The sequence below is a fragment of the Patiria miniata genome, unplaced genomic scaffold (genome assembly GCF_015706575.1).
Source record: "Patiria miniata isolate m_02_andy unplaced genomic scaffold, ASM1570657v1 HiC_scaffold_3, whole genome shotgun sequence".
NCBI classification, from domain to species: Eukaryota; Metazoa; Echinodermata; class Asteroidea; order Valvatida; family Asterinidae; genus Patiria; species Patiria miniata.
In genome coordinates, this window is record NW_024037069.1 from 15,606,435 (window position 1) to 15,629,409 (window position 22,975).

Here is a 22,975-nt window from a genome sequence, read left to right on the forward strand (position 1 = left end):
ATACTTGAGTACAGTCTCAAAATCCTCAGTGTGTCTAGTCGTCTTTCAAAATTGAGAAAGAAGCAAAGTATAGATGTGGTGTTCAAATGAAAATGTCAAATATCGATGAATGCTCCCAACATTCTTTAACTCCAGAGAGGCTATATAGGCTACAAACAGTGCAACATTCCACCATAATGCCTCAAGTCCCCCCAAAAAGGCAAGTTGGAGGCCCGTATATGTTCCTATTGAAGCTTTCTTCATCTCGAGAAACGGTACCCCGACTCTGTCACTTGGGGTCCCGGTTCTGAAATTGCTTTTTTAATAATGACTACTTTATGGGGACAAGGACAAATTCCGTCGAATATTACCTGAATTCTTGAATTGAATTACGAATGGAATTCACTTTAATTATCTGCTGAACCTTTGTTTCGTCTCGGGTGCACCGCAGTGATCGGGGCGGGCGTGCTGCGAAAGAGCATCATCACCGACAAATAGGGAAAGTGGCATTCGGGGCCTTTAAGGGGTGTTCTTACAGCAACATTATCATTTTTGGGGTCGGATTATCTGGAAGAAAATTAAAAAGAACTTTGATTATTAATAATGAAGGATTTGAAGATGTTTGTTCCACTTTGGTCTGGGGTGTAGGGCTAGGAAAATTAGTTTTCCTTAGAAGTTCGTGGGCTGATGCATTGCGGCCTTCCGGTCCAGTCCAGCGTCCAGCCACCGGGGCTTTGTGGTCTAACTGGCCATCATGTCTCACTGTTACTAGGACAACAAGTGAAAGAAATACAGTGAATGTAAATATAGCATGGTGATACATCTTTAAAATCGTCCATCTTGAAGGATTTTCTTGCAAGATTTCAGAAAACTTTTTTTTTAAACTTTGAATTCCCACATCTCTAAATCTTCACATAATTAGTAAAGACCACTGGATCGATCGAGGCACTAGGCCTCCCTTCCAGGGGGTCAGGTCAGTTTCGATTGAAGCATTCCAAGGCATGCAATGAAGACTTATTGCAGTAGTCTTGCAGTCTCAGAATAGTACGTACATTACACGAAGGAACAGCTTCCACACTAATGATACCAGATTTATAACATCCCATGTTTTGGCAGTGGTTTAGGTTAATTGGGAAAACCTCATTCAGATCGGCATTTTGATTTCAAGGCAAATATGTCTATAATGGTCACAGTTAGTGATACTGGGAACGGTGTATCGTTCAATTTCTTTAAATTGGCTAATTTTGGCAGGCATACGAGTCGGCTGGCGTACGAGTTGGTTCACGTACGAGTTGTATGTATAATACGCGCAGTGGCCGAGTTAAACACTACTAATATTAAGAATATCCTGGGGGTTTTATCGTACAAAGTGTCTAGACATTTCTGGGGCTTGGGGACGGTATAACAATCACAAGAGCTTTAAAAACTGTTACCTTTAAAGACCGAAATTAGCTGCTGCACATCCCCTCGTTGTTACAGACGTCACGGTGTACTCCATCTTCACTTATGCTGTGCTGTGCTAGCTGCATCGCGTCACTGCGTGTACGTTTTTACTTTGTTTTTAGTACGTTTTACCTAAATGCAGTACGTTTTTACATAATTAAGGTAAACTGACTGCTTTACTTATTCAATATGTATTTTTCAATTTACATGTTTTCGAGGTACTTTTTTCCCGACGAATTTTACCGAAATTGTGTATTATTTTACATAACAATTTTTACCTAATTAGTTTTTTACATATCTTTTTGAGAGTGTAACGGACAGTGGTGCTTTTTCAGGGCGATACATGAGTGAAATTAAGAAAAAGGCACCCGGAACGGCCGATGGCACAAAAAAGGGCACGAGTTCTTTTTTAAAAGGGCACTTGTTCAGAAAAAGGCACTTGATAAAAAAGGGCACTCTTTACAAAATATTAGGGGAGGGTAAACGCTGGTGAAAAAAAGGCATTTTAATGGAAAAGGGCACTCTTTACAAAATATTGGGGGGAGAGGGTAAATACCCCCTTACCCCCTCCCCTCCCGCTGGCTACGCCTATGCAAAAGGACCAGAAAGACCAGAGTGCCGTTTACTTTAAAGGAGAAACAGAGTCATCAACATGGTTAAATAATCATTTTTTAGCAGACTCTTATGTACCTGCCTCAAGTTGATGAAGTATTCAGTAATGGTAAATACTTTCAGCTATATCTTTTAGATATCCGGTTCTTTCTCGTTTTGTTCCGATCAGATGCGGCCGACAGGCTCCCTCTCTCGGCACAGTTGATCCGTATGCAGTCACAGATTGACATACTGCGGAGGGATGTGGACCAGTTACTGGGGGAATTGCACAGGACACACGGACCGGAACCACCTAATCTAAACCTGGAAGGTATAGAAGGAAAGCTGATGCTTTAGCCTTTGAATCAAATTGTGGGATGTGCATGTGTTCTTTTTTGGGATATTGAAAATTGTTCCAAAAATATCGGGCACATATCTCATGAAATAGTCCGTTGTCTCACATGGGGACAGGCCTTCAAAAGTCCAAACGGAACTCATTTATTACAATGAGGCAGAAAACTCTGGGGAAAACTCAAATTAAGTGTGGCTTTACATCCCGCTTCCTTATGTCGCTTGGGAAAAAAGGTCGAGTCCCGTTCAAAAGTGAATAACTTTTAAGTTGCTTGGAAAATGGCAATTGAAAAAACATGTATTTTTTTCGAGGTGAAACTTTAAAATGCATCTTTGAGGATTCCTACTGTGTTCCTTGCAGGAGATGGTAACGTATATGCGCACTGCAGGATGGTTCCCAATGGCATCTACGACCCAGACACGTACGAGCCCATCGTTGGAGACATCGATATGAGGCAAAGGGTGGGTACCATGCTAAACTAGTAATATCAAAATCAGTTATTCCTGCATGCTGCTACAGAGGATTTGGTGAATGGACTACACGCATGACCCTTAAAAATGTCACTGATTAGGCCTATGGCTGAGACCTGTGCTCAAATTTGAAAGAGAAAGCCAATCAGTCTCTGTACTGATGACGTCACACTTTGTTTACATGTGCACTTTTTTATGGAGCCAGCGGGGCCCACGGAGCACCATGGGAAGGCTCACACGTAAACAAAGTGTGACGTCATCAGTATACAGAAACGAAAAAGGTACAGGGTGTTTAACATTCTTTCTTGAACACAAACAACGGGCAACAGGCACGTACTCAGGAAATCTCATTAAACTGAAGTGTCTCGATCGGCTTTACCGAAGACAGATCCGGAATTATAGAGTAATTGAAATTCTTTGAGCGTACTACACATGTATTCGGTACCGGCGGAAACAACCTGTTACTGTTATGCCTGCCATTAGGGAGCCATTACTATTGACGTTTACCCCGATGCACTTCCCCCGCTTGACACATCCCGACGCCTGCTCAATTAATGTCACTTTCTTTATATAGGGGATCAAAATATTTGTCTTAGACCGAGTTGGCCCTCTCCCAACTCGTGAGGGCGTGTCTGATTCCAATGTGAATCAAAACCTTCATCCCCGCGTGGAATTGAAAAATGAAAAGTTTAATGAATTACAGACATGTTGTGACCTGGGCAAGCTCAACTAAAGATAGACCTGCATCAACAACCTCGTCTCCAGGGTGTCGAGCAGTACGCGCCCACCACTATCTGCTCTCTCACCCTGGTATTGGATCATTTGCATGTGCAAGATTTTTGAACACGTATGCAAATGAGGAATAGTCCGGTGCCTGTATGTGCGTTACATTAGCGTTTGTTTTTGTATGCCGTGTCGGGGGTAAAAACAGAATCAATTCGTCGCAGCGCGAGCACGGCGTGAGTTACGAAAACACAATTTTTCTTTTTAAATTAAACTGTTACGCTCTTTTCGAGATAACATGCAGTATCAAATTTTATATTATTATGAACAAATTGGAAAGGAAATTAGTATTTTCGAGACGGCGTGGACGAATGATCGCGAAAACACATACTGCACGTTGTGAATAACAACACCAAGTACACGATAAAAATCCATTACCAGCCAATTGTGGTATCGAATCAGGATACAGGAAGAAAGTTTCCTATCCAGGGCTTACTATTGGAAATGAGGTTGGAAATAAAGTAAGCACTGGGGACGAGGTTGCCTGCATCAAGTGTTACAGGCCTGGTGTACTTTCGCTGTGCCCCTTTCTGTGGCTCTAAAATGCGACATAAAAAGTTCGAAAGATCATCAAAAAAAGTAGAATGTAAGAAATTTCGCGAAGGATTTCGGATTACACAAATAATTTTGATGCAGGTCACGAATGTATCCTAAGGCAAACGTTGCTTCAAACACACGAATTGTCGCTTGTAATTGACCGGGTGTAGTTCGCCTACCGCGCACCCACCGCAGCGTGGACAGATACTACATGCAGTCGAAGTCATGTAAGCGTGCCGTATATATGACACTAACTTGCGGAGACGCTCTGTGCATCCTCGGCCCCAAAATGCGTGTAGATCGATACCAATTACCGACTTGAATAATATGCTCTTGGCTCTGTCGTGGCCAGCAAATGACAAACGCGACACATAGCGCCGAGCTATATTGAGGGCGCTCTGACAGACAAAACACGAGTGTCTAACAACTTGTCCTCAAGTCTAAAGTCTGACGTTAGGGGTGCACGCCTGTAAGTAGGCCAAAAATCCGTCCGCCGAGCACATGAATAAAAGCTATACCCTCAAAATATTCTATATTAGAGAGTTTTGAGAGCCATAAAATTGGGGAATTGAAGAGATATGGTGATGAACCTCTGGCCGGACTTGGGGCTTCCAATTCTGAGCATTTTAGATGCTATTTGGCTCGAAAGTGGCGCTATTTTGCCATGTTGTGGAGGGATCGTTTTTCAAGATGGCTAATATAGGAAAATAGGGGTCGTCTTCTTTGGGTGAGAATATCTCGAAAAGTCAAAGGTCAACCCACTAAAAAATGGAAAGAAAATGAAAGATGACACATTGATCATCATTTGTCTGTGCAGCTTGAATACCTGTGAGAGTTCTGAGTATTTTTAAAAGAATTTTGAAGTATGCGCATAGTAGCACTAGTGTCTATGGGATTTTTTGCAGGGTTGGACCGTTAGCAGCTTTGGCTCATAATTTGACGGATTTAATTGCTACTGGAAAAAAAACAGGTGCTGCGTCTGATGTAAACAAAGAGGGTTCTTAGCAATTATATAGATATTATATGCTTCTCTTGTGACCCAGACAATGGTAACTTATAATTAATCAATCTTTTGCACTACATTTTGCGTATCTTCAGACGAATGCGTGCCTTTGAATTTCCAGTCATTATCTCAAGAAAAAAAAAACGTTCGCCAGCTCTCCCTCTTCTCATGTTTCCAAGAACCATTGCTGTCTTTCCAGAATGAGATTGAGGATTTGTTTTGGTTTGTTTGTTTGTTTGTTTGTTTGTTTGTTTGATGTTCGGTCATTACATTAATGTCTCAAGAAAAACGATAAAGCTATATATACTGGTGGTTGTTTCCAACGACCATTGCTGTATAGTTTTTCCCTATCATGAAATCGTGACCTTTTTAATTTCATTATATTTCATATTCAGGCAGTTGGCGGCCCAATGGACGTCGAGGTCTTCCTGTACGGGTTTATGACTCCGAAGAGCGTACACGCTTTACACGTTCACACTTACGGCGACTTGAGACACGGTTGTGGATCTGCTGGCAGTCATTATAACCCTGGAGGAAACAACCACAGCGCCCCCTACGACAAAGATAGGTATGTTGCAGTTTTCGCTGGGATACTGCCTGCTTGCCAGTTATTTTGGAGGGGAATTTTGTTTTTAATCACCCATGCGAGTTTGTCCTTGTCGGGATATTCTATCACAATTTATTTGTAGTTTTCCTGCGCGATGTCGGATCATGTCGTGCAAGGAATTCATCTTTGTGATGTCCTGTCGGGAGCACACCGCAAATTAGGATGTGATCCACCTGTTATTTCAATGTTTTGGGGGAGAAGTAATGAAAATGCGTGAGCACCGGAGGCGGAACGTGAACGTTGTCGTAAAGGGGCCCGGACGCGCACGGCCCGGACACAGAAATTTCAATACGCAAAATGTCCGGAAAATTTGCAAGCAGTCCAAAAATTTCCGACGTGGTTTTATTTCTCGAGGGAGGCCAGGAGAAACCTCCCCCCCCTTGCTCTTGCTGCTTCTGTTGATGTGTATGAAAGAAAATGATAACGAGATTTAAGGTGGTGGTGTTGGTGATGGTGGTGACGGTATAAGATGGTAATGGTGATGTGCATCTTGTTGATGGTAGACGGGATGGTGGCATGGTTTCAAACGTTAAAGGCATATAGGATCATTTGAATTTAACCCAAAAGTGACTTATTGAGTAATTATTATAAAAAGCTTACCTGAATTCAAGATCGTTCTGGTCCTAAACACCCTGTGAAATTATTCCGTCTTTAGAAGAAATCACGAAATGTTGGTGATATTATGCAACGATCAGTCACGATCATCAATTGACTGATCGTTGGAAATTAATTGTAAAAACGAAATCGTGTTTCATGATCAAAAGGTTGTGCGTGGCTTTTTACTGCTTTATAAAAGTTTAACAGATTAGGTTTTGAACATTCGTTTTTGGATTTTGAGCGGTAATATTATTGGAAATAAACAAACTGCATGAAAGCAAATGATCCTATTATGAAGAACCGTTGGATGACGAAAATGCCAATTGATATGAAGCGCGGGAAGGGACAGGGTGGAAATGTTTTTTGTAATTTGCTAATTCGTTCCCACGAATTGCTAACTCGTTCCCACGAATTGCTAACTCGTTCGCACGAATTGCTAACTCGTTCGCACGAATTGCTATTTCGTTCCCACGAATTGCTAATTCGTTCCCACGAATTGCTAAATCGTTCCCACGAATTGCTAAATCGTTCGCACGAATTGCTAAATCGTCCCCACGCTTTTCTAATTCGTGGGAGCGAATTGCTAACTCGTGGATCCGGGAACGCGTTAGTAATTCGTGGGAACGAGTTGGTAATTCGTGCGAACGAATTAGTATTTCGTGCGAACGAAATAGCAATTCGTGGGAACGAGTTAGTAATTCGAAGGAACGAATTAGCATATTACAATAAAACAAAAATCCACCCTGTCCCTTCCCGGGCTTCATAAATTGACAATAGTGATGCCATAAACAATGAAAACCTTGAGTGTTGTGTACTTCCTGTTAATTCATCCAGGCATATGGGAGACTGGGGAAACATCCAAGTAGACGACTTCGGCATGGTGGAGGAGACGTTTACTGACAAGGTAGCGACACTCGTGGGACCCAACTCTATCCTAGGACGAACTATTGTTGTGAGTGTAAAACCAGTAACTGCCTGTTAAAATGCACTTTGATATCGCTCTTTTCACACTTCCGTCATAATGGGCATGCACAGCCTCGATCTGGCAACTTTACACAATAAATACAGCCGGTTCAGTGATTCCCGTGTCGGGGTTAGATCACTGAACCGGCTCTTTATATTGTGTAAAGTTGCCAGATCGAGGCTCTGCATGCCCAATGGCGGAGTGTGCCACAAAATAGCGAGATAAAGTTATTCAGAGGTTTATAATGAAGTGCGCCACCAATTAGGTATAAATTGCAAGCTCGTTTTCGCAGCGCTCTATGGTAAAACAGTAGACGCACGCTAAACGGTATTTTTTCACGCACAGGCACAACAGGGGTGTTTGGGGGAGGTGTTGAAAGTTTGGGAATTTTTTTGGGGGGGGGGCTAGGTGAGATTTCTAGCCTTGTGTTATCTGCACACCTATCTCACTGACTGACTGGCTGACTCGCACGGAGCAAGCTCGAGTGCTGACCTTTTAAACTAAACTAGTCAATTTGCGATTTAAACCGCGTATGCCTGGTCAGTTTTTCACTCGAACTCGTCTAGTCGATCGACTAGTCAAATCTAGTTAGTGTGTTGCAACAGCCTTTGCGTTGCCAACGAAGCAAATGTTGGCACGTCATGTTTATTTTCTATTATTTTCTCCACTTAACTTTAGTGCAAGTAATAATTAATTATCTCATTGCAAAGATTTATTATTATTGACCAAAACCTACAATGTATCGTTAAACTACTCATTTAATAGTTAATCAAAGGTTTGCAAAACTTGCCCCAGTTTACCTGTGACGTAAATTGTGACGTTAATCGCGAATTGACAAGACTGAGAAACAGTGCTCCGGGGCAAGGTTGATTCAGTTGGACTAGCTAGTCAAACCACGCAGCGTTCGAGTGACATCCAGATCGACTATGGTTCGGTCTATAGCCGACTCTAGTACCCAACCGAACTTGCTCACTAATTGGCTCAATGACTGGTTGTATACAAATTGGTTGTTGTGATCACCAAATGATACCACAATATCCTCGACCCTTATTTCTCACTTTTTACTGGTATTTTTTGAATGATTGTAGATCCACATTGGGGAGGACGACCTGGGTAAAGGAGGCACGGCAGACAGTAAGAAGACCGGCAACGCTGGAGGGCGCCTTGGCTGCTGCGTGATTGGCCGTTCGGACGGTTCGGCGTGGATAGGGTATTAAACTGGATATAAAGAACCCTATATTTCTCCTGATGAAAATGTTGGGAGCGATCTTCTTTCATCACGGCTTTATATAATCAGTGGAGATTCAATATGGGCATTAGTTGTAAGAGGCTTCTTCAATACTGTTTTGTACAAATGTATTTTGTTTTTTTTTCTTTGGTTTACAATTTCATTTCTCGTTCATTCTTCATTTTACTTTCATTCAGACGGCAAATCTGTCTTTCTTCTGTGATAAATTATGAATCTTCAAACATTTTTTTTTATTTCAATTAAAGTTTGAGTTCTAAAACGTTTAGATTTTAGATATTCTTTAAAAAAATCGTAATTATAATATTTGCGATAATAAATGGTAATTAATTAAGACAACTATACAAGTTCAAAGCGCATTAATATGCAAGTGATTTGTTAGACCAAAAAATGAGCTGAATTATTTTAGTCATGATCGTTCTTTGTCCTAAAGTGAGACATTTTGTCAACCAAAATTAAATGTGTACATGAACAAATTATTCCGTGCTTCTCGATGTTTTTTTTTCACTTCAAAAGAGAACAACACAATTTCTGTTTAGGTCAGAAAACGGTGAAGCTGAGAGACGAATTGAGCAAAGACTACACACGCTGTATAACTTCGTCACTCGACTAGCAATTATTATAAGGGCTCCTCTGATTGGCTAACGATCTCAGCGAGGACGGAGAAGTTGCCGCTTGAAAGCACAAGATGGCCAAGACGGTTTCTACCCAACAACCAACATGCCGTGTAATAGTCGCGTAAATCTGTGCAGTCGACTGGGGCATGGGGGATGACCAAAATCTAAAAATTGTCCGGCCGTGGAAAATCGCAAAATGGTTTGGGGGGGGGGGGGCTGGACACCACATTACACTAAGGGACGCTGTTCATAATACAGATATTAATAATGTGGCGCTTATATCGCTTTATACCAAAGGTCTCAAAACGCTTCACAATACTTGGCACTTACGAGCCTTAACCTTACATCAAAACGGCGCATCTGCAACTTTAGTACTTTTTACTCCTCCCCTTTTCAGTGGCTAGTGAAAAGTACCTCAAAATCCACATTTCGTATTTTTCACCAAGAGAAAGTGGGGGAATTATTCGATGGCTACTGGGTGGGGCTGGACACCATCTTCCAATGGGGGCGCTGTTCGAAAGGTATATATCATGGCTACATTAGACAATAACTACCTCTATTCGCGTCACGTCATTCGCGCCAAGGGACGTTACAATAAACAGAATTTAATGAAAAATACGCACAAAATCGCGGAAAAGGGGGAATTTTTAATTCTTCCAGCTAATCATGGTAACTCATATGGCTGTGCTTTTCTCCGGATGCCAAATTTTCAGGGGGGGGGAGGCGACTGGGGGGCGTGCACCCCCCCCCCCCCCCCACCTCCCGTAGCTACGCCGCCGGACATCAGCAAAGATTGATGTGTCAAGTTCAAGAAGCAATAGTAAAATCGTCCGGCAGGGAAGAAAATGAAACTCAAACCCACTTTCAAACATTTTTTCAAATTCTTGTTCATACATTATTCAAACAGTTTACAATCGAGCGTAAGCTAATGATAAATTAAGTAGTAAAAGCACCTCAATATAAGAAAATATAGATGTTTATAATCATAGAACAAACATAGACCTTGGGCCGACAGGATGATTGTAAGCGAACTTCTCTTCATTAAATAAAGATTTGAAGACCATAGGAATCCTTGTATTTATTACGTCAAAACTGAAACCACTAATACAACGTACATGTACAGGGCGAGTCATAAAAAGCGGAACCCCAAAACAAGAAATATATTTCATAAAAAACTATGTAGCACCAATTGAAAATTGTTTATGACTCGGAAGACCATTTATTAAACTACTTTTAGGCCAAAAAAAAAATATTCTGTCTCTGGTCAGACCAAAATTCCGGGATTGACGCGGGGACGCGGATTTTTTTTTTTTGGGGGGGGCTTTTTTTTTTTCTTCAAGCTTGGATTGTACAGACAAGGTGGGGTACTATTTTGCTTTTTTGGTGTCCTCATGTACATTGGTGTCCTCCATAATTTGCCTTAGTGCTCTCGATCAATTGCCTTGGTGCAATTTCCCATTCCTTGGTGCTCTTTGGTAACAAAAATACAGGAGGTGCGGCAATAGAGGGCGCTGTTGGAGCTACTGCGGAACATTTTGGAGAAAAAAAAAGATTGACGCGCATGATTAAAATCGACGCGCACGCTGACCAGAGACCGACTTATTTTTTGTTTTGGCCTTAAGTGAGAAAATTATTTCAATAGCTGTAGACTACAAGTTAAAATGTTATTACTATATTTAAACGAAGAAACCCTAAAATCAGTTAGGCCTAGGTAAAAAAACACACAACGCTTTATTGTGCGAACTGACTGTTTGCATGGAACAACAAAGAAAATGACACAGAATGCTTGTTTCAACAACTGTAGTACACAATATCTATATTAACAACCCTGCTCTCGCTCTACCAATATGACTTATAAAATAGGACTTATCAAATCCACTTTTTATTGAAAAGACGAGCCTTCAAAAGAAGTTTGTAGAATATGTTTAACTTTTAAACTGAGGTTTTATATCGCTGGTGATGTTTGAAGACAATTTGTAACGACAATTGTTGAAATCGCATTTTGGACGAAAAAGGTTTTAGGGTCATTTCGATTAAATAGCGATATTTTTTGAACGGATTGAGCAATTGAAGTCTAATCTAAAAGTAGTTTATTAATTGGCTTACCATCATAATTATTTTTGGTGATATACCTTCTTTTTTTTTAACTCACCCGGTACTTATAGCTCGTACTGGTGTATAATTATAAATCTTCTCCCCTAATAACGTTAGTTACATAATTTGTTAATATAAATAAATACGGACGCACTATTTCAATGCAAGGCATTTGCATGCAGTTTCGTTAAACATTATATAATTAATAGTTTTCATCCAGGAAAACGTTTTGCAGGTAGATATCACTAATAAAATAAAACAGATTAACATATCAAATCATAGTCCCAGTATGGCCCCAGTCTACAGTATCAGACAAATTAATATTTACTTTTCTCCTGTTAAATTTAAACATGTAGGAAGTTGTTTAACGGTGTGCGCAAGACACACGCGTTTATTTTAATATGGAAAATTATTTCACTATAATGCTCCCTCCAAAAAGTTTGGTCAAGTTTGGCTGTCAAAAACGGGTTTGTTGACTACGGCTACGGCTATTCAGCATTAGCGCACCAATGGCCAAAAAAATCCCCGAAGCCGTAGACATTAAACGAACATTTGCGTCTCTTTGCTGTGAGAATACAGCAATACGGCTGAAGGACAGTAAATTGGCCCAAATTGCCTGAACGCCATACAAATTGCTATCAATATGCTTACTATATCTCTCCCTTAAAGGTTTGAAAGGCCAAAAAAAAAATATTCGGTCTCTGGTCAGACCAAAGTTCAGGAATTGACGCGGCGACGCGGCTTTTTTTTTTCTTTCTTTTTTTTTTTTTCTTCAAGCTTGGATTGTACATACAAGGTGGGGTACTATTTTGCTTTTTTGGTGTCCTCCTGTACATTGGTGTCCTCCATAATTTGCCTTGGTGCTTTCGATCATTTGCCTTGGTGCAATTTCCCATTCCTTGGTGCTCTTTGGTAAAAAAAAAATTGAGGAGGTGCGGAAATAGAGGGCGCTGTTGGAGCTACCGCGGAACATTTTGGAAAAAAAAAAGATCGACGCGCATGATTAAAATCGACGCGCGCGCTGACCAGAGACCGACTTATTTTTTTTTTGGCCTAAAAACCAAAAATGAAATGTGTTGCAGCTCTGAACCAGACTTCGAGCTTATTTGAGAAATTCGGATGAAATTGGACTTGAGCGGAAGGATGCATGGGCTGCGAGAATACACTACAAAATGATTGTGCTGGGAGGGGAAAGTCATCGGACTCCCCCCTCCCCTAAAAAAAACCTTTAAAAAATGAAAGCGGGAAAATCAAGCTTTAATTGCATGTGCGGAGAGATTTGAGTATTTTCCCCGATTTTTCTAGAGGGTATATACATGTGATAGAGCAGCCCTATGTGTTTATATTACTCCAGGAAGTGTCAGATAGAGTTTAGGATAGTGCTCGACAAACTGTGCATACCGGCAGTGACCCTTGTGACAAGTCCTTCACCTGATAACCTTGGCATCATCTATATACTTTCAATTTAATGTGCTCCTTCCAAGTGTCAATAACAACCACGGCCATTAAAGGTATGGGCAAGCATATAATTAAATGCGCACAGAACCTAGATACGAACTTGTTCGCAACTGTTTCTGGAACGTTTCAAAACGAACGCCTTCGACCGACTGACAATCGTACAACTATTAAACTTTTCTGTATGATTTCAGTGACTGATACTTCTTCTTTTTTTAACAATGGGCCCTCTTTCTTCTTCTTGCCAGTTACTTTCCTGGTCTCAAGCCTGCACACAAACATACACAATTCATTAACCCCCAACAAATCTGAGTACATGCATAATGAGCTGCACAATTAAACTGACATTTACTACAGGGAATTTTATAGCAATGAGATAACACTGCACGACATTTAATTCCAATGGAAAGGATCGAAATGTGTATTTTAAATGCACGTAGATGATATAAATTGACTAAAAACTACAAATCACAAGTGTAGCTCTGCTATGGGCTGCCCCCCCCCCTCCCATCCCGGTCTTCGCCCGTAGTTGTTACCCTACGACAGGGGTGCGGTGGCTCAAGTTACACTATGACATTTCCCACGATAACGGAATCTACAATTCAACCTCCTGCAAAAAACTCGATGCTCATTCATAACAATCAATCCTTTGCCATTTCCCAAAGCTCGGCTCAAACTGCAGCTTCTACTTCATCTCCGGAGTAATTAAGATTTTGTTTTAATAATACATGTACTTAGTGCAAACGGTCACAGACTCCCGACTCCGGAAGCTGTGATAGAAACATTATAGCCGCAGTGTCCAGGGAGTACTTGAGCCTTTTTTTTTGTTGGAAGCACTAAAATGATTTGCTCATGGCTTCAAACGAAACCAAACTGTTATTTCAAAACTATAAACGAGCAAGGGAGACACACGGAGGCACCGGCCTTGAGTGGGGGAGGGGGCGTTACCCCGTACTCCCCCAAGTTATACAATATACATCACACTGCGAAGGCTGCGAGGTTGGAAAACCCCGGTTGGAAAACCCAGGATTACTTAGGCCATTTTTTTTCTTCATGAATGAGGCCGCTGTGCATTAGCTGGACGCAAATAGACCTTATGCGTCGCAGGTGTCTCAGAGGGTATTCTTTGTTATTTTAAATGCATTAACAATGAATGCACAAAAAGGTTTACTCACGCCTATCCATGCTATACAAAGCCATTGCCCTCTAACTCCGCCTTATAATGCATCAGGTCTATCGACGTAATTAAGTTTACATGTTGCCTTACTTACACAAACTTACATGTTTTTTTTCCTAGGTTTTAAGTACATTTACTGAACTGCTTCAATAAACTTGATTTTCCACCGTTCATACCAAGACAGCGCCCTCTTTCTCCCTAATGTAGCTCCCACATTGTTGGCTAAGGCTGCCTAGTCTCTACACCACCGTCGTTAGCCTCAACTTCCGTTCCATGGTCCATGGCTGAATCCAGCAGAGTGATGCCGCCCGCATCGAAGAGCCATGGAGCTTGCGTGAATTCCTCCTGCGACAAGACTTTGTTTCCTGCAGGGGAAGAAGCAAATGAAAGGAGAGAAATCAGTAAAATGAAGGAGTGGAAATCACTAATTTTATCAACGCAACACAGTTGAGGACAGGACCATCAGGTCATCATAAAAATGAAAGAATGAAGAAGAAGAAGAAGAGGGGGGAGGGGGACTCCCAACACCCCCTCCCGTAGATCCGCCATTGGTATTGACAAGTGGAGAGAAGAAAAATGATGGAGTAACGGACATAGGAAAACACTAGAAATACCCACTCTTAATTTGAGAGTAATCGTGCATTTTACTCTCTTGAAGGCATTGAGTGCAACACTCGGGGAGTCCTCTGTGCCATACCCCTCCCCAAAAGGAGATTAACGGTAATAGAAAGCGAACAGACTACACCTTCAACAACAGCCCTTCCAGCTTTTGCAGCTTTTGGCTATAGATCCAAAGCCCGGAGAGAATCGACGAGCACTAACCCATGATTAAATCGAACCTTTTTATCCCGCATCTTTAACACCAAGAGCAAATAAGACACATTTTAAGTGGTCACAAAAAAGTAAGTACCAACACCAAAAGGAGTAATTAAAAGGCTACTTTGGAACACCCGAGGCTGCATTGTCTGAGAGGTGAGGACCACACAGGCCGACTTCCCTTCCCCGAGCCAAAGCCGATTACGCAGCCGTGTGTGGGGTAGGCTTCGGGCATCCTTTCTGATGGGCTCATCTCGCTGTCATAATAGATTTCTCTTCGCGGATTAAGTTACAGGTTGGTTCTAAATAACTATCGGGAGTGGGGAGCAATTCACATGCATACGTTGAGCCAATTACCTCGCTATAAAATTGTTTGTTTGATCGTCAGCCACCCGATATTTTTATTCCCAACTTCTACCGGTCATAAAAAAGAGCAATCGGTCCAAAATAATAGCTCTGGACCACAGCAAGCCAAACACTCTTCTCTTTTTAAAGGATCGATTTGGAGCTGTTGAGAAGTCAAATGCAGGTCATCTCGACGACAAGGCGATGGAGATAGCAAACAACATCAAAACATCGACCGTTTAGAAAAACAAATACGAGTCGCGACCCGTGTGATCTTTGCCTCAAGTGCACGGGTCGTTGAAATTCACTGGTCGCTTTTCTTTCAGGCGATGACAAACATGACCAACATTGCCAAATCTCAAATCTGCCAGTAGAGCGGCCCAACAGATGCACGTGCATGGTATTGCTATACATGTATTCAGATATCTATATGAAGTTTTTGACACTCAACTTCTTACAAAATCGTCAGTTCCAAACCTCAAATCTGAAATCAACTTGTTCATACTATCGTCTCGCATACCGTGTTGAAATCAACAAGGGCCACCGAATATAGCACTGATGAGATAGGCAAGGCGTATCCTTCACACTTTATAACCGGGTAGTCGGCTAGACTTCGGATTTTTCTACCCGGGTATACAGCCTCTCAATCATGGTCGTTACGGAGGTGGAGCGCTGGACCCGTGTTGGCAGTTTTGGATTCTTGCTAGTAGTGTGAACTGAGGGGTTCCTGAAATAGGGGACCCGGGTCCAACATATGGGCGTCGCCAGGATTTTTTTTGCTAGAGAGGGCAAAGCACATTATTTCCCAAAATCTCTATAGCATATTCTCAATGTATCATTTTTTTGAGGGTGGACGGGGGACATTTTGCCCACCCCACCCCGTTGAAACCCCTGAGGCCGCCCATGTTGCATTAAAGTAACAGCAATATGACTTTGCACCTCGTCTTCCCCCTTTATTCCCCTCCTTTCTATTAAGCTCCCCTCCCCCCCCCCCTTCCTCGCGACGCCCACATGGAGATTTTGGATTATGTGAAAGGCCGTCTATAGATTCTATAGCCTGATATATCCAACGCCCCCTCTTTCCAAGAACCCCGTACCACCTGCGGACTGTTGGTTTTCCAGAAATTACATTTATTCCCTCTCGGGGGAAAACTTAATTCCTCCTGTCAAAATCAAGTAAATCCGGGAATTGATCAAGTTTGTACTTTTACAATGCTTATTACTGTCAAAGCAAATGTTATTTTCTTTGGAGATAATTTTCATCAGATTTGTAGTGTGCGGCCAATAGAGCATGCCACCTGTCATACACTCAACCAAAAAAGAAAGTTCTCCCTTAATACTTTTTTGTCTAACTCAAAAACTACTGGGCACATCTTGCTCAAATTACGACTGATCAGTAAACAAATTCCTTAGCAATCCAGCCATACTCTTTGTTTGGCCCAAAACAGTGACAATGTGTACAAAATTAGGCCTATGCAATTTATGACAGATGGTACCGAAAAAAGTTGCACTTTTGTATACGTGCAAGGTGAGTGTGATCCACACTTTTGCACGTATACAAAAGTGCAATTTTTTCAATATCATTTGTCATAAATTGCCTAATTGTGTACATATTATCGCTGTTTTGGGCCAAATAAAGAGTAAGGCTGGATTACTAAAGGAATTTGTGCACTGATTTGTCGTTATTTGATCGAGAAGTGGTCAGTAGTTTTTGAGTTAGACCAAAAAAAGTATTGAAAGGGGGGGGGGGCTTTCTTTTCTGGTTGAGTGTATTATACCCATCAGTTGCAGACGGGCAAAACCGTTGCGCTACCCAAGCCTCTCTCTCATTTTCTCCAATATTATACAGCAATAAAAGCCTAGACCTTTGTCATGTTGCCGCCATTTCAGTCATGCTCCTGTATCAAATATCAGTACTGAATGGTGTGTTTGTGCAAAAAGGAACCAGACTATTTTTCCTTCCCGCCTCGCTTTGGTTGCGTTGATTTGAATGAGAAAAAAATCAAGATGGCCGCAACATGATAATGGTCTCATCCACCACTAGAGGGAGACAGCATATTTCCATTCGAACAACTTTGGGTACATAAAATGGAATAATGCCTTTTAAAGAGCTAGGCCATGACTCTAAATGACTGTGCTCCAACGTTCATTTGGACTCCGTCTGCGATAGAGAACACGACATGAAATACAATCCAATCGTCCAATCAGGACTCTAAATCAAATACAGAAACTCGTTACAAGGCCGGGAAAGGTTATATGGTGATAATTCTGTTTAGGAACGTTTTGTGTTCTGTGTGGCCTTAAGCTAAACCAAAAACAAAGTAAAATTTCCTGCTCGAACTAACAGACATTTTTTTGGCGGGAACACAAACCACAAGGTGCCGTTGCTGTTTATCAGATTTTGACGAGAAATGTGTAAAGTTCACTTAGGTCGTGGGAAAGGTAAGTAATTGGAACATGAAATCTGCTCTTCCAGCTTGTACTTCTAAGTTCCGAAGGTGAGTCACAAACACTGCTTCGAGTGGGTCCCCTTGAAAGCTTTCTGGTGAATTATTTTGTTTTCTTCTTCATACTTAATTCACAAAACAGGGAGCGACATTCTTTCTTATCAGGCACCAGGCTTGAAGTTTATAAACCACTTGAAATAATTTCAATAAGTGACGTCAGCGTAAGTGGCACAAATCACTCAATTGCTCTTTCTCTTGAGTGGCATCTTGAAGTGTTTATCAGAAGCGATGCATTATCGGATTATGCTCTGGTACCGAAATGGCGAGATTGCAAGAACTTATCAACATCTTGTGTTCGTCTTGGGCCCATCGGGTGCTCATCTTAGCTGCAGGATAGCAACTCAACAAAATCATCATGTCTCCCCGTTAGTTCGACATCATCTATTGCTCTTATATATTTTGACCGATTTCTACCAAACATTGTCGAAAGTATCAGTAGCCCAGCCCCAACATGTCACATGACCAAACTGGGTCAAAGGTCATCATGGGGTCACTAGGATCATAAAACTGTTTTTGTTTACTCAAAACACTACTCCTTCCAGAAATTACGTGGCACAATCACGTGACTCATGCATGAACCGGACCTTCATGAAATTTTGTATAGGCACGAAGTGGGTGCATGTTCCCCAATAATGTTCCCCAATATTATGTTTCCCAACCCTAACCCTCACCCTAACCATCTAACCGTAACCCTCTAACTCTAAGGATTTTGGGTAACATAGGTATTGGGAACATAGGTATTGTGGAACATCGGGTAGACCCCACCCGCAGCTTCTGAGATCCAAGGGCTTCCGAGAGCTTGTTTTTTTTCTCCAGAACTGCCTTCTCCGTGTTATAACCTTTTGAACAGTTCCTATGACAAGACATCGGCAGCTATTACGAAAATTGACTTCACCAAATCTCTTGTAGATGCCAACCATTGCAGGGCTTACATCATGGCTTAGTTTGTACGCCTTTGTAAACTTTCAATGTTTCCCCTCTTTGGAATGGTTTTTTTTGTAACGGAGAACAAGGCTCAACCCAAATGACTCATGGATGATTGCCAGAGATTAAAGAGAAACGAGGCCTCGAAGTAAACATAGGAATCTTACTAATGGGTGCAATTGTGGGTTTGCAATAGTTACTCCGTTGGAAGTCCATTGTGCCCGGAACAATAGCGCACGTTAATAGTTGTGAGATTAGAAAGAAACTCGACCTCCGACCCAGTGGCGGTGAAGAGGGAAGGAGGTTGCACAAAGGTTGCAACAGAAATGAGTGTGACAGGAATTAGGTGAATGGGTGAACGAACCTGTTCAGAGTTATCTCGGATATCGGGAGATGTCGATCTATCAACTGTGGCCAGGTTGGCACAATGGTCAGTAATCATTTCCCTTTGCCTTTCATCTTCGGAGATTCCAGCAGGTATATATCCTGTGTATATAGTTCCTTATTTTTGATCGCAAGGGTTCCCTCTGACCTAGTCCGAAAATTTGGGACTCTCAATATTGTGTATGAGAGTCCCAAAACTTAAGGTGTTGAAAACATGCAAAACAAGAAAATAGACGAACATCTGAAACATTAACCAGTCCAACAACTTTTCAGTACTGCATCAATCAACTGCCAGCTGACTGTGCCAAAAGAAATATCTAGGATGTCGGGTACTAGATCACTATTTCTACACATTTGTCCATAGCCAGGCACCAGACTAATGACAATGAATGAAGAAGTCAGTCTTGTCAAACAGTTGGACCATGGATGGACATATACAAATCTATAGTCTTTAGCCTCATTTTTAAATCACTTGACTTCCCTCTCATGTGCCCCACTGCCAAATGTTGAAGACAAGTTTCCTTTAAAAAAGAATTGAGTCTTCAAACTTGGTTGGTGAAATACTGAGGACCTTTCCTTTGCCCAGTGAATGTTTTGGAGAAATTTGCTGGCTAAACGGTGAGTAAAGTTGGCCTGATCTTGAGGTCACAGTCTGCATCTGACCTAAAGTATGGGTTTTACTCCCGCGCCATTAAACACTGTCGCTTCCTACCTCGTTTCCTTCCATTTCAAAGCAGGGAAATGTAAAGCACTGTGCTTCTATTCACTGATCAGTCTGCTCAGGATATATAATAATTGAAAATCACCTGAGTTTGTTTGAGGGGCGCTCAACTCCACTGCGCTTTAGTGGAAGTGGATGGGAAACACATGCGCTATACCGTCCCGAAACCGATGTCACAGTACAGATGATTTTAATAAAAGAGCAGATATAGTCAACCATCATCTTTTCCCCTTTTTGCGACTGAGGTAGGAACTACATGTAATTGACAATAAACACAAGCCTTGCTTGACAACTCAATAGGATGTTAATAATGAGTAACCATCACATACTTCTGCTAAAAGCACAGTATCCGTAACTTTAACTCGGGGTGCTATTTTTGACCGGGGTATCTTGCCGATTGTACCTGTTCCTCCATATCCGTGTCAGTAATGCATTCATGTTTGTATACGGCCGACGTTAATCCTTGATGAAACGTCCCTGTGTCGCCACCCCAATCTTCCAGGCGATGCTTGAAGGGTTTAGAAAATGTAGTCCTTGAACTTAGTTCTGTTTGGGTTATATCGTTTTGGTGAAACATAAGACTCGATATATCGGGGGGGGGGGGGGGGGGAGTGGTTCACAAGGGTAAGAAAGGATCGACGCATACGGGAGGAAATTAGTAGGCCTAAGAGGAAACAATGTTAATGTGCACAATCGACATGGGAAAACTCAATTTTCGGTCGAGCTTCTGCTAGTACTACGTTGCTTTGTATCAGTGCCGTATATTTCCTGGATTATAGGCTATCGTTTGATGAAACATTAGACTTGACAATTGGCGGGAAAACCACTGAGTCTGCGAAGTTTGGGGACGACGGAAAGACAGCCTGGTCGGTAAATCAAGATTGTGATCTTTTCTCACTTTTCGGTCGAGCTGTGTGCAGCTTGATAAAGTGGAGCAATATGGAAAACACTTGTTGGGAAATGAGTGAAGCTTTATCGACTTAGCAATTTGTAGAGTCTCGTTGAGACTATCAGCGTGGTAGTCAAACATTTTGGTTGACTGAACTATCAGGTTATACAGGAGGAAGCAAGCCTAAGCACCAAGCTTGTGTTGACTGAGTACATTAATTATTTGGATGAGTAGGACTCTCGGAATTCCAGAGTCCTAATCCGAATCCGAGTCCATTCTAATCTTCTTGGAAGTTTTAAGGACGCCTCTTTGTCCGAGTAGGCTACGCAGTCAAACCCATCTCTAGGTTGTTTTTTTTTTCTTCTTCAGGCTAGATTCCACTGAAATGACTTCAATACTGGATGGTGCATGGATCGAAAACCATTCTTTCCTCTCCCCTCGCTGGGTTATTGTGTCTTCTCGTAGTTTCCACCGATAAATTTGAAGTTCTGTCCTCGAATGAAGCGCAGATGAATTGAAGTTAATCATTGCGATGCCTATATAAAGATTTCAAGCGTTCTGTTTTTTCAGATTTTTTTTTTTGAGATATGCTGCATGACTTTTCACTCGATCCACACTGGCAGAAAGCTGATTTCAAAGCCAAAAAGAAGTCATTCATAGACTTACTATGTACATATTATGTTATTTCTCCGATTTTAGCTGTAAAATAATAACATCATTTTTGTTTGGCGCATGAAACCTTAAGTTGGCAACGCATTTTACATGTGAACAGGTTTACGTCTTAATATTATTAACTTGTTCCATGTGGAAAAACTTAGCGTTCAGAATACATAGTGGTACAAATCAGAAGGCCGTGTTGAAGCATGTAAGTCAAATTTCCATGTAAATGTAATGTCAAATTTCCCCTTGGCAAAGGTCACAGGCAAACTGATATCCATTTCATGGATAAATAAACTTTGAAATGTTTATGTCCAAACCTTCAGGGGCAGAAAACACAAAATCTCTTGGGAGCCAAACGATCCATTACATGCAAATATGTTTAAAGGGAAAATGTGAGAAGGGTGGTAAGTATTAAATAACGGGAGAAATAATCAATTTGAGAAACTCATTTTCAAAGTTTTGGCAAATTTGGTGAACTACAAAAATGTCCTAATGATTTATCATGACAAATCTCAGTGGAGAATAAGCCAATCGCGTGAAAGGGTAGTTTTGTCGGGGGAGGGAGGGGAATGGGGGGGGGGGTTGAGTGGTTGGGGTGAAAATACTGACTTAATGATCACTCACCATCTAAATCAGCAGCATCAAACGGCTCCTTGGCGTCCCTCAGCTCGGTGTCCGTCACGGCAGCGAGCTCCACCAGGCTCACCCCTCGGTTGTGATCCAAGTCATAGGCTCCAAACTGTCGCGGTAAATCCATACCCCGGAACTTCAGCCTCCAGGCTGGTTCATCACCATCACCATCATCACCACCAATCTCACCACTATCACCATCCAAGGGTTTGGGCACCGACAAGTTGACTTGTTCCCGAGGCTTGGCTGGGAACGTGGGGCGCGGCTGCACGGCTACGGGCCTCCACCGGTCCACCGGTACGTGGACTCGGAGGGCCAGCGGGGCCGGGCTGGCTGGGCCCGGGAGGATCAGGACAAGAATCACGGCAAGGCTGGCCCGGGCAAGACCGCCGATGAGAAATTTGTCCTCCATCGTTTGGGTCGCTCTTTGGCTTTGGCTGTCTGACGAGAAACACCAGAAAGGAAAAGTTAAATAGGGTTTATCTGTTGAATCTGGTTGATCCTCCGCGGTAAAATGAAACCGTGATGCTGCGACACCAGCAGGCGAGTCGCCGAATGTCAAACGAGAAACCTGACAAAAACAGAATGATCTAATCACATCCGAACCTCTTTGAAAATATCTTCCACCGTGAAAAATACGCTTCGATCCCGTCCGATCGAGCGACCTTTGAAGGACGCGCGTGGATCCCGACACAACAAACTCGGAAGAAAAATCACGAGTAAATACCGACAGATTCTGGGCTTGGCGAGAGCAATTGAGATCGCTAACAAAGTCATTCAGCGTCTCAGCGGAGAGTGTGCGACCTGCAGAGAGGATGTTTTTGTTTTTGTTCCGGACACCACACCAGACTGTTCGAACAGTTTGATAAAGAAACCTTCCTTGGCTAGTTGACCAGTCATGCGCACGCTCCGTTGCACAATTCGGCAGCCTGCAATACAAAAAAGGTAGATGACCACGTCTTGAAAGGCTTTTCTTTTCAGTCACAACTTCACAAGGTTCAATGGGGTAACTTCAGAGCACGCCATTGGCTGCGTGTGGCGCAGTGATACCCCAACGTGACCCAATCACAGACGCGTTATACACACAGTGTATACATATCCAGACTGATTACCTGTCCGCACGATATTGACATGAGCACAGGATGCGTTTCCTAATGCTTTCCTGCACCACTGTAAAATCAACA

General features: G+C 42.1%; 2 protein-coding genes across 2 annotated transcripts in view; one reads left to right on the plus strand and one right to left on the minus strand.

The window, feature by feature from the left end:
- The window catches only part of LOC119738143 (superoxide dismutase [Cu-Zn]-like), a 13,835-nt gene extending 4,784 nt beyond the window's left edge, over nt 1-9,051 (plus strand). Inside the window, exons 2-6 of the mRNA XM_038212888.1 lie at nt 2,204-2,344; nt 2,726-2,826; nt 5,554-5,726; nt 7,197-7,314; nt 8,415-9,051. Coding sequence (XP_038068816.1) covers nt 2,204-2,344; nt 2,726-2,826; nt 5,554-5,726; nt 7,197-7,314; nt 8,415-8,543 — 662 coding nt within the window. The 3' untranslated portion in view covers nt 8,544-9,051. The remainder of the gene's footprint in view (nt 1-2,203; nt 2,345-2,725; nt 2,827-5,553; nt 5,727-7,196; nt 7,315-8,414) is intronic.
- Nucleotides 9,052-12,741: 3,690 nt separating this feature from the next.
- Nucleotides 12,742-22,723, minus strand: LOC119737939. Its single transcript, XM_038212617.1, has 3 exons — nt 22,398-22,723; nt 21,786-22,232; nt 12,742-14,280 (listed from the first exon to the last, which is right to left on the minus strand). The coding sequence occupies exons 2-3, from the start codon at nt 22,201-22,203 to the stop codon at nt 14,138-14,140; spliced, it is 561 nt and encodes a 186-aa protein (XP_038068545.1). The 5' UTR covers nt 22,204-22,232; nt 22,398-22,723; the 3' UTR covers nt 12,742-14,137.
- Nucleotides 22,724-22,975: the final 252 nt, after the last annotated feature.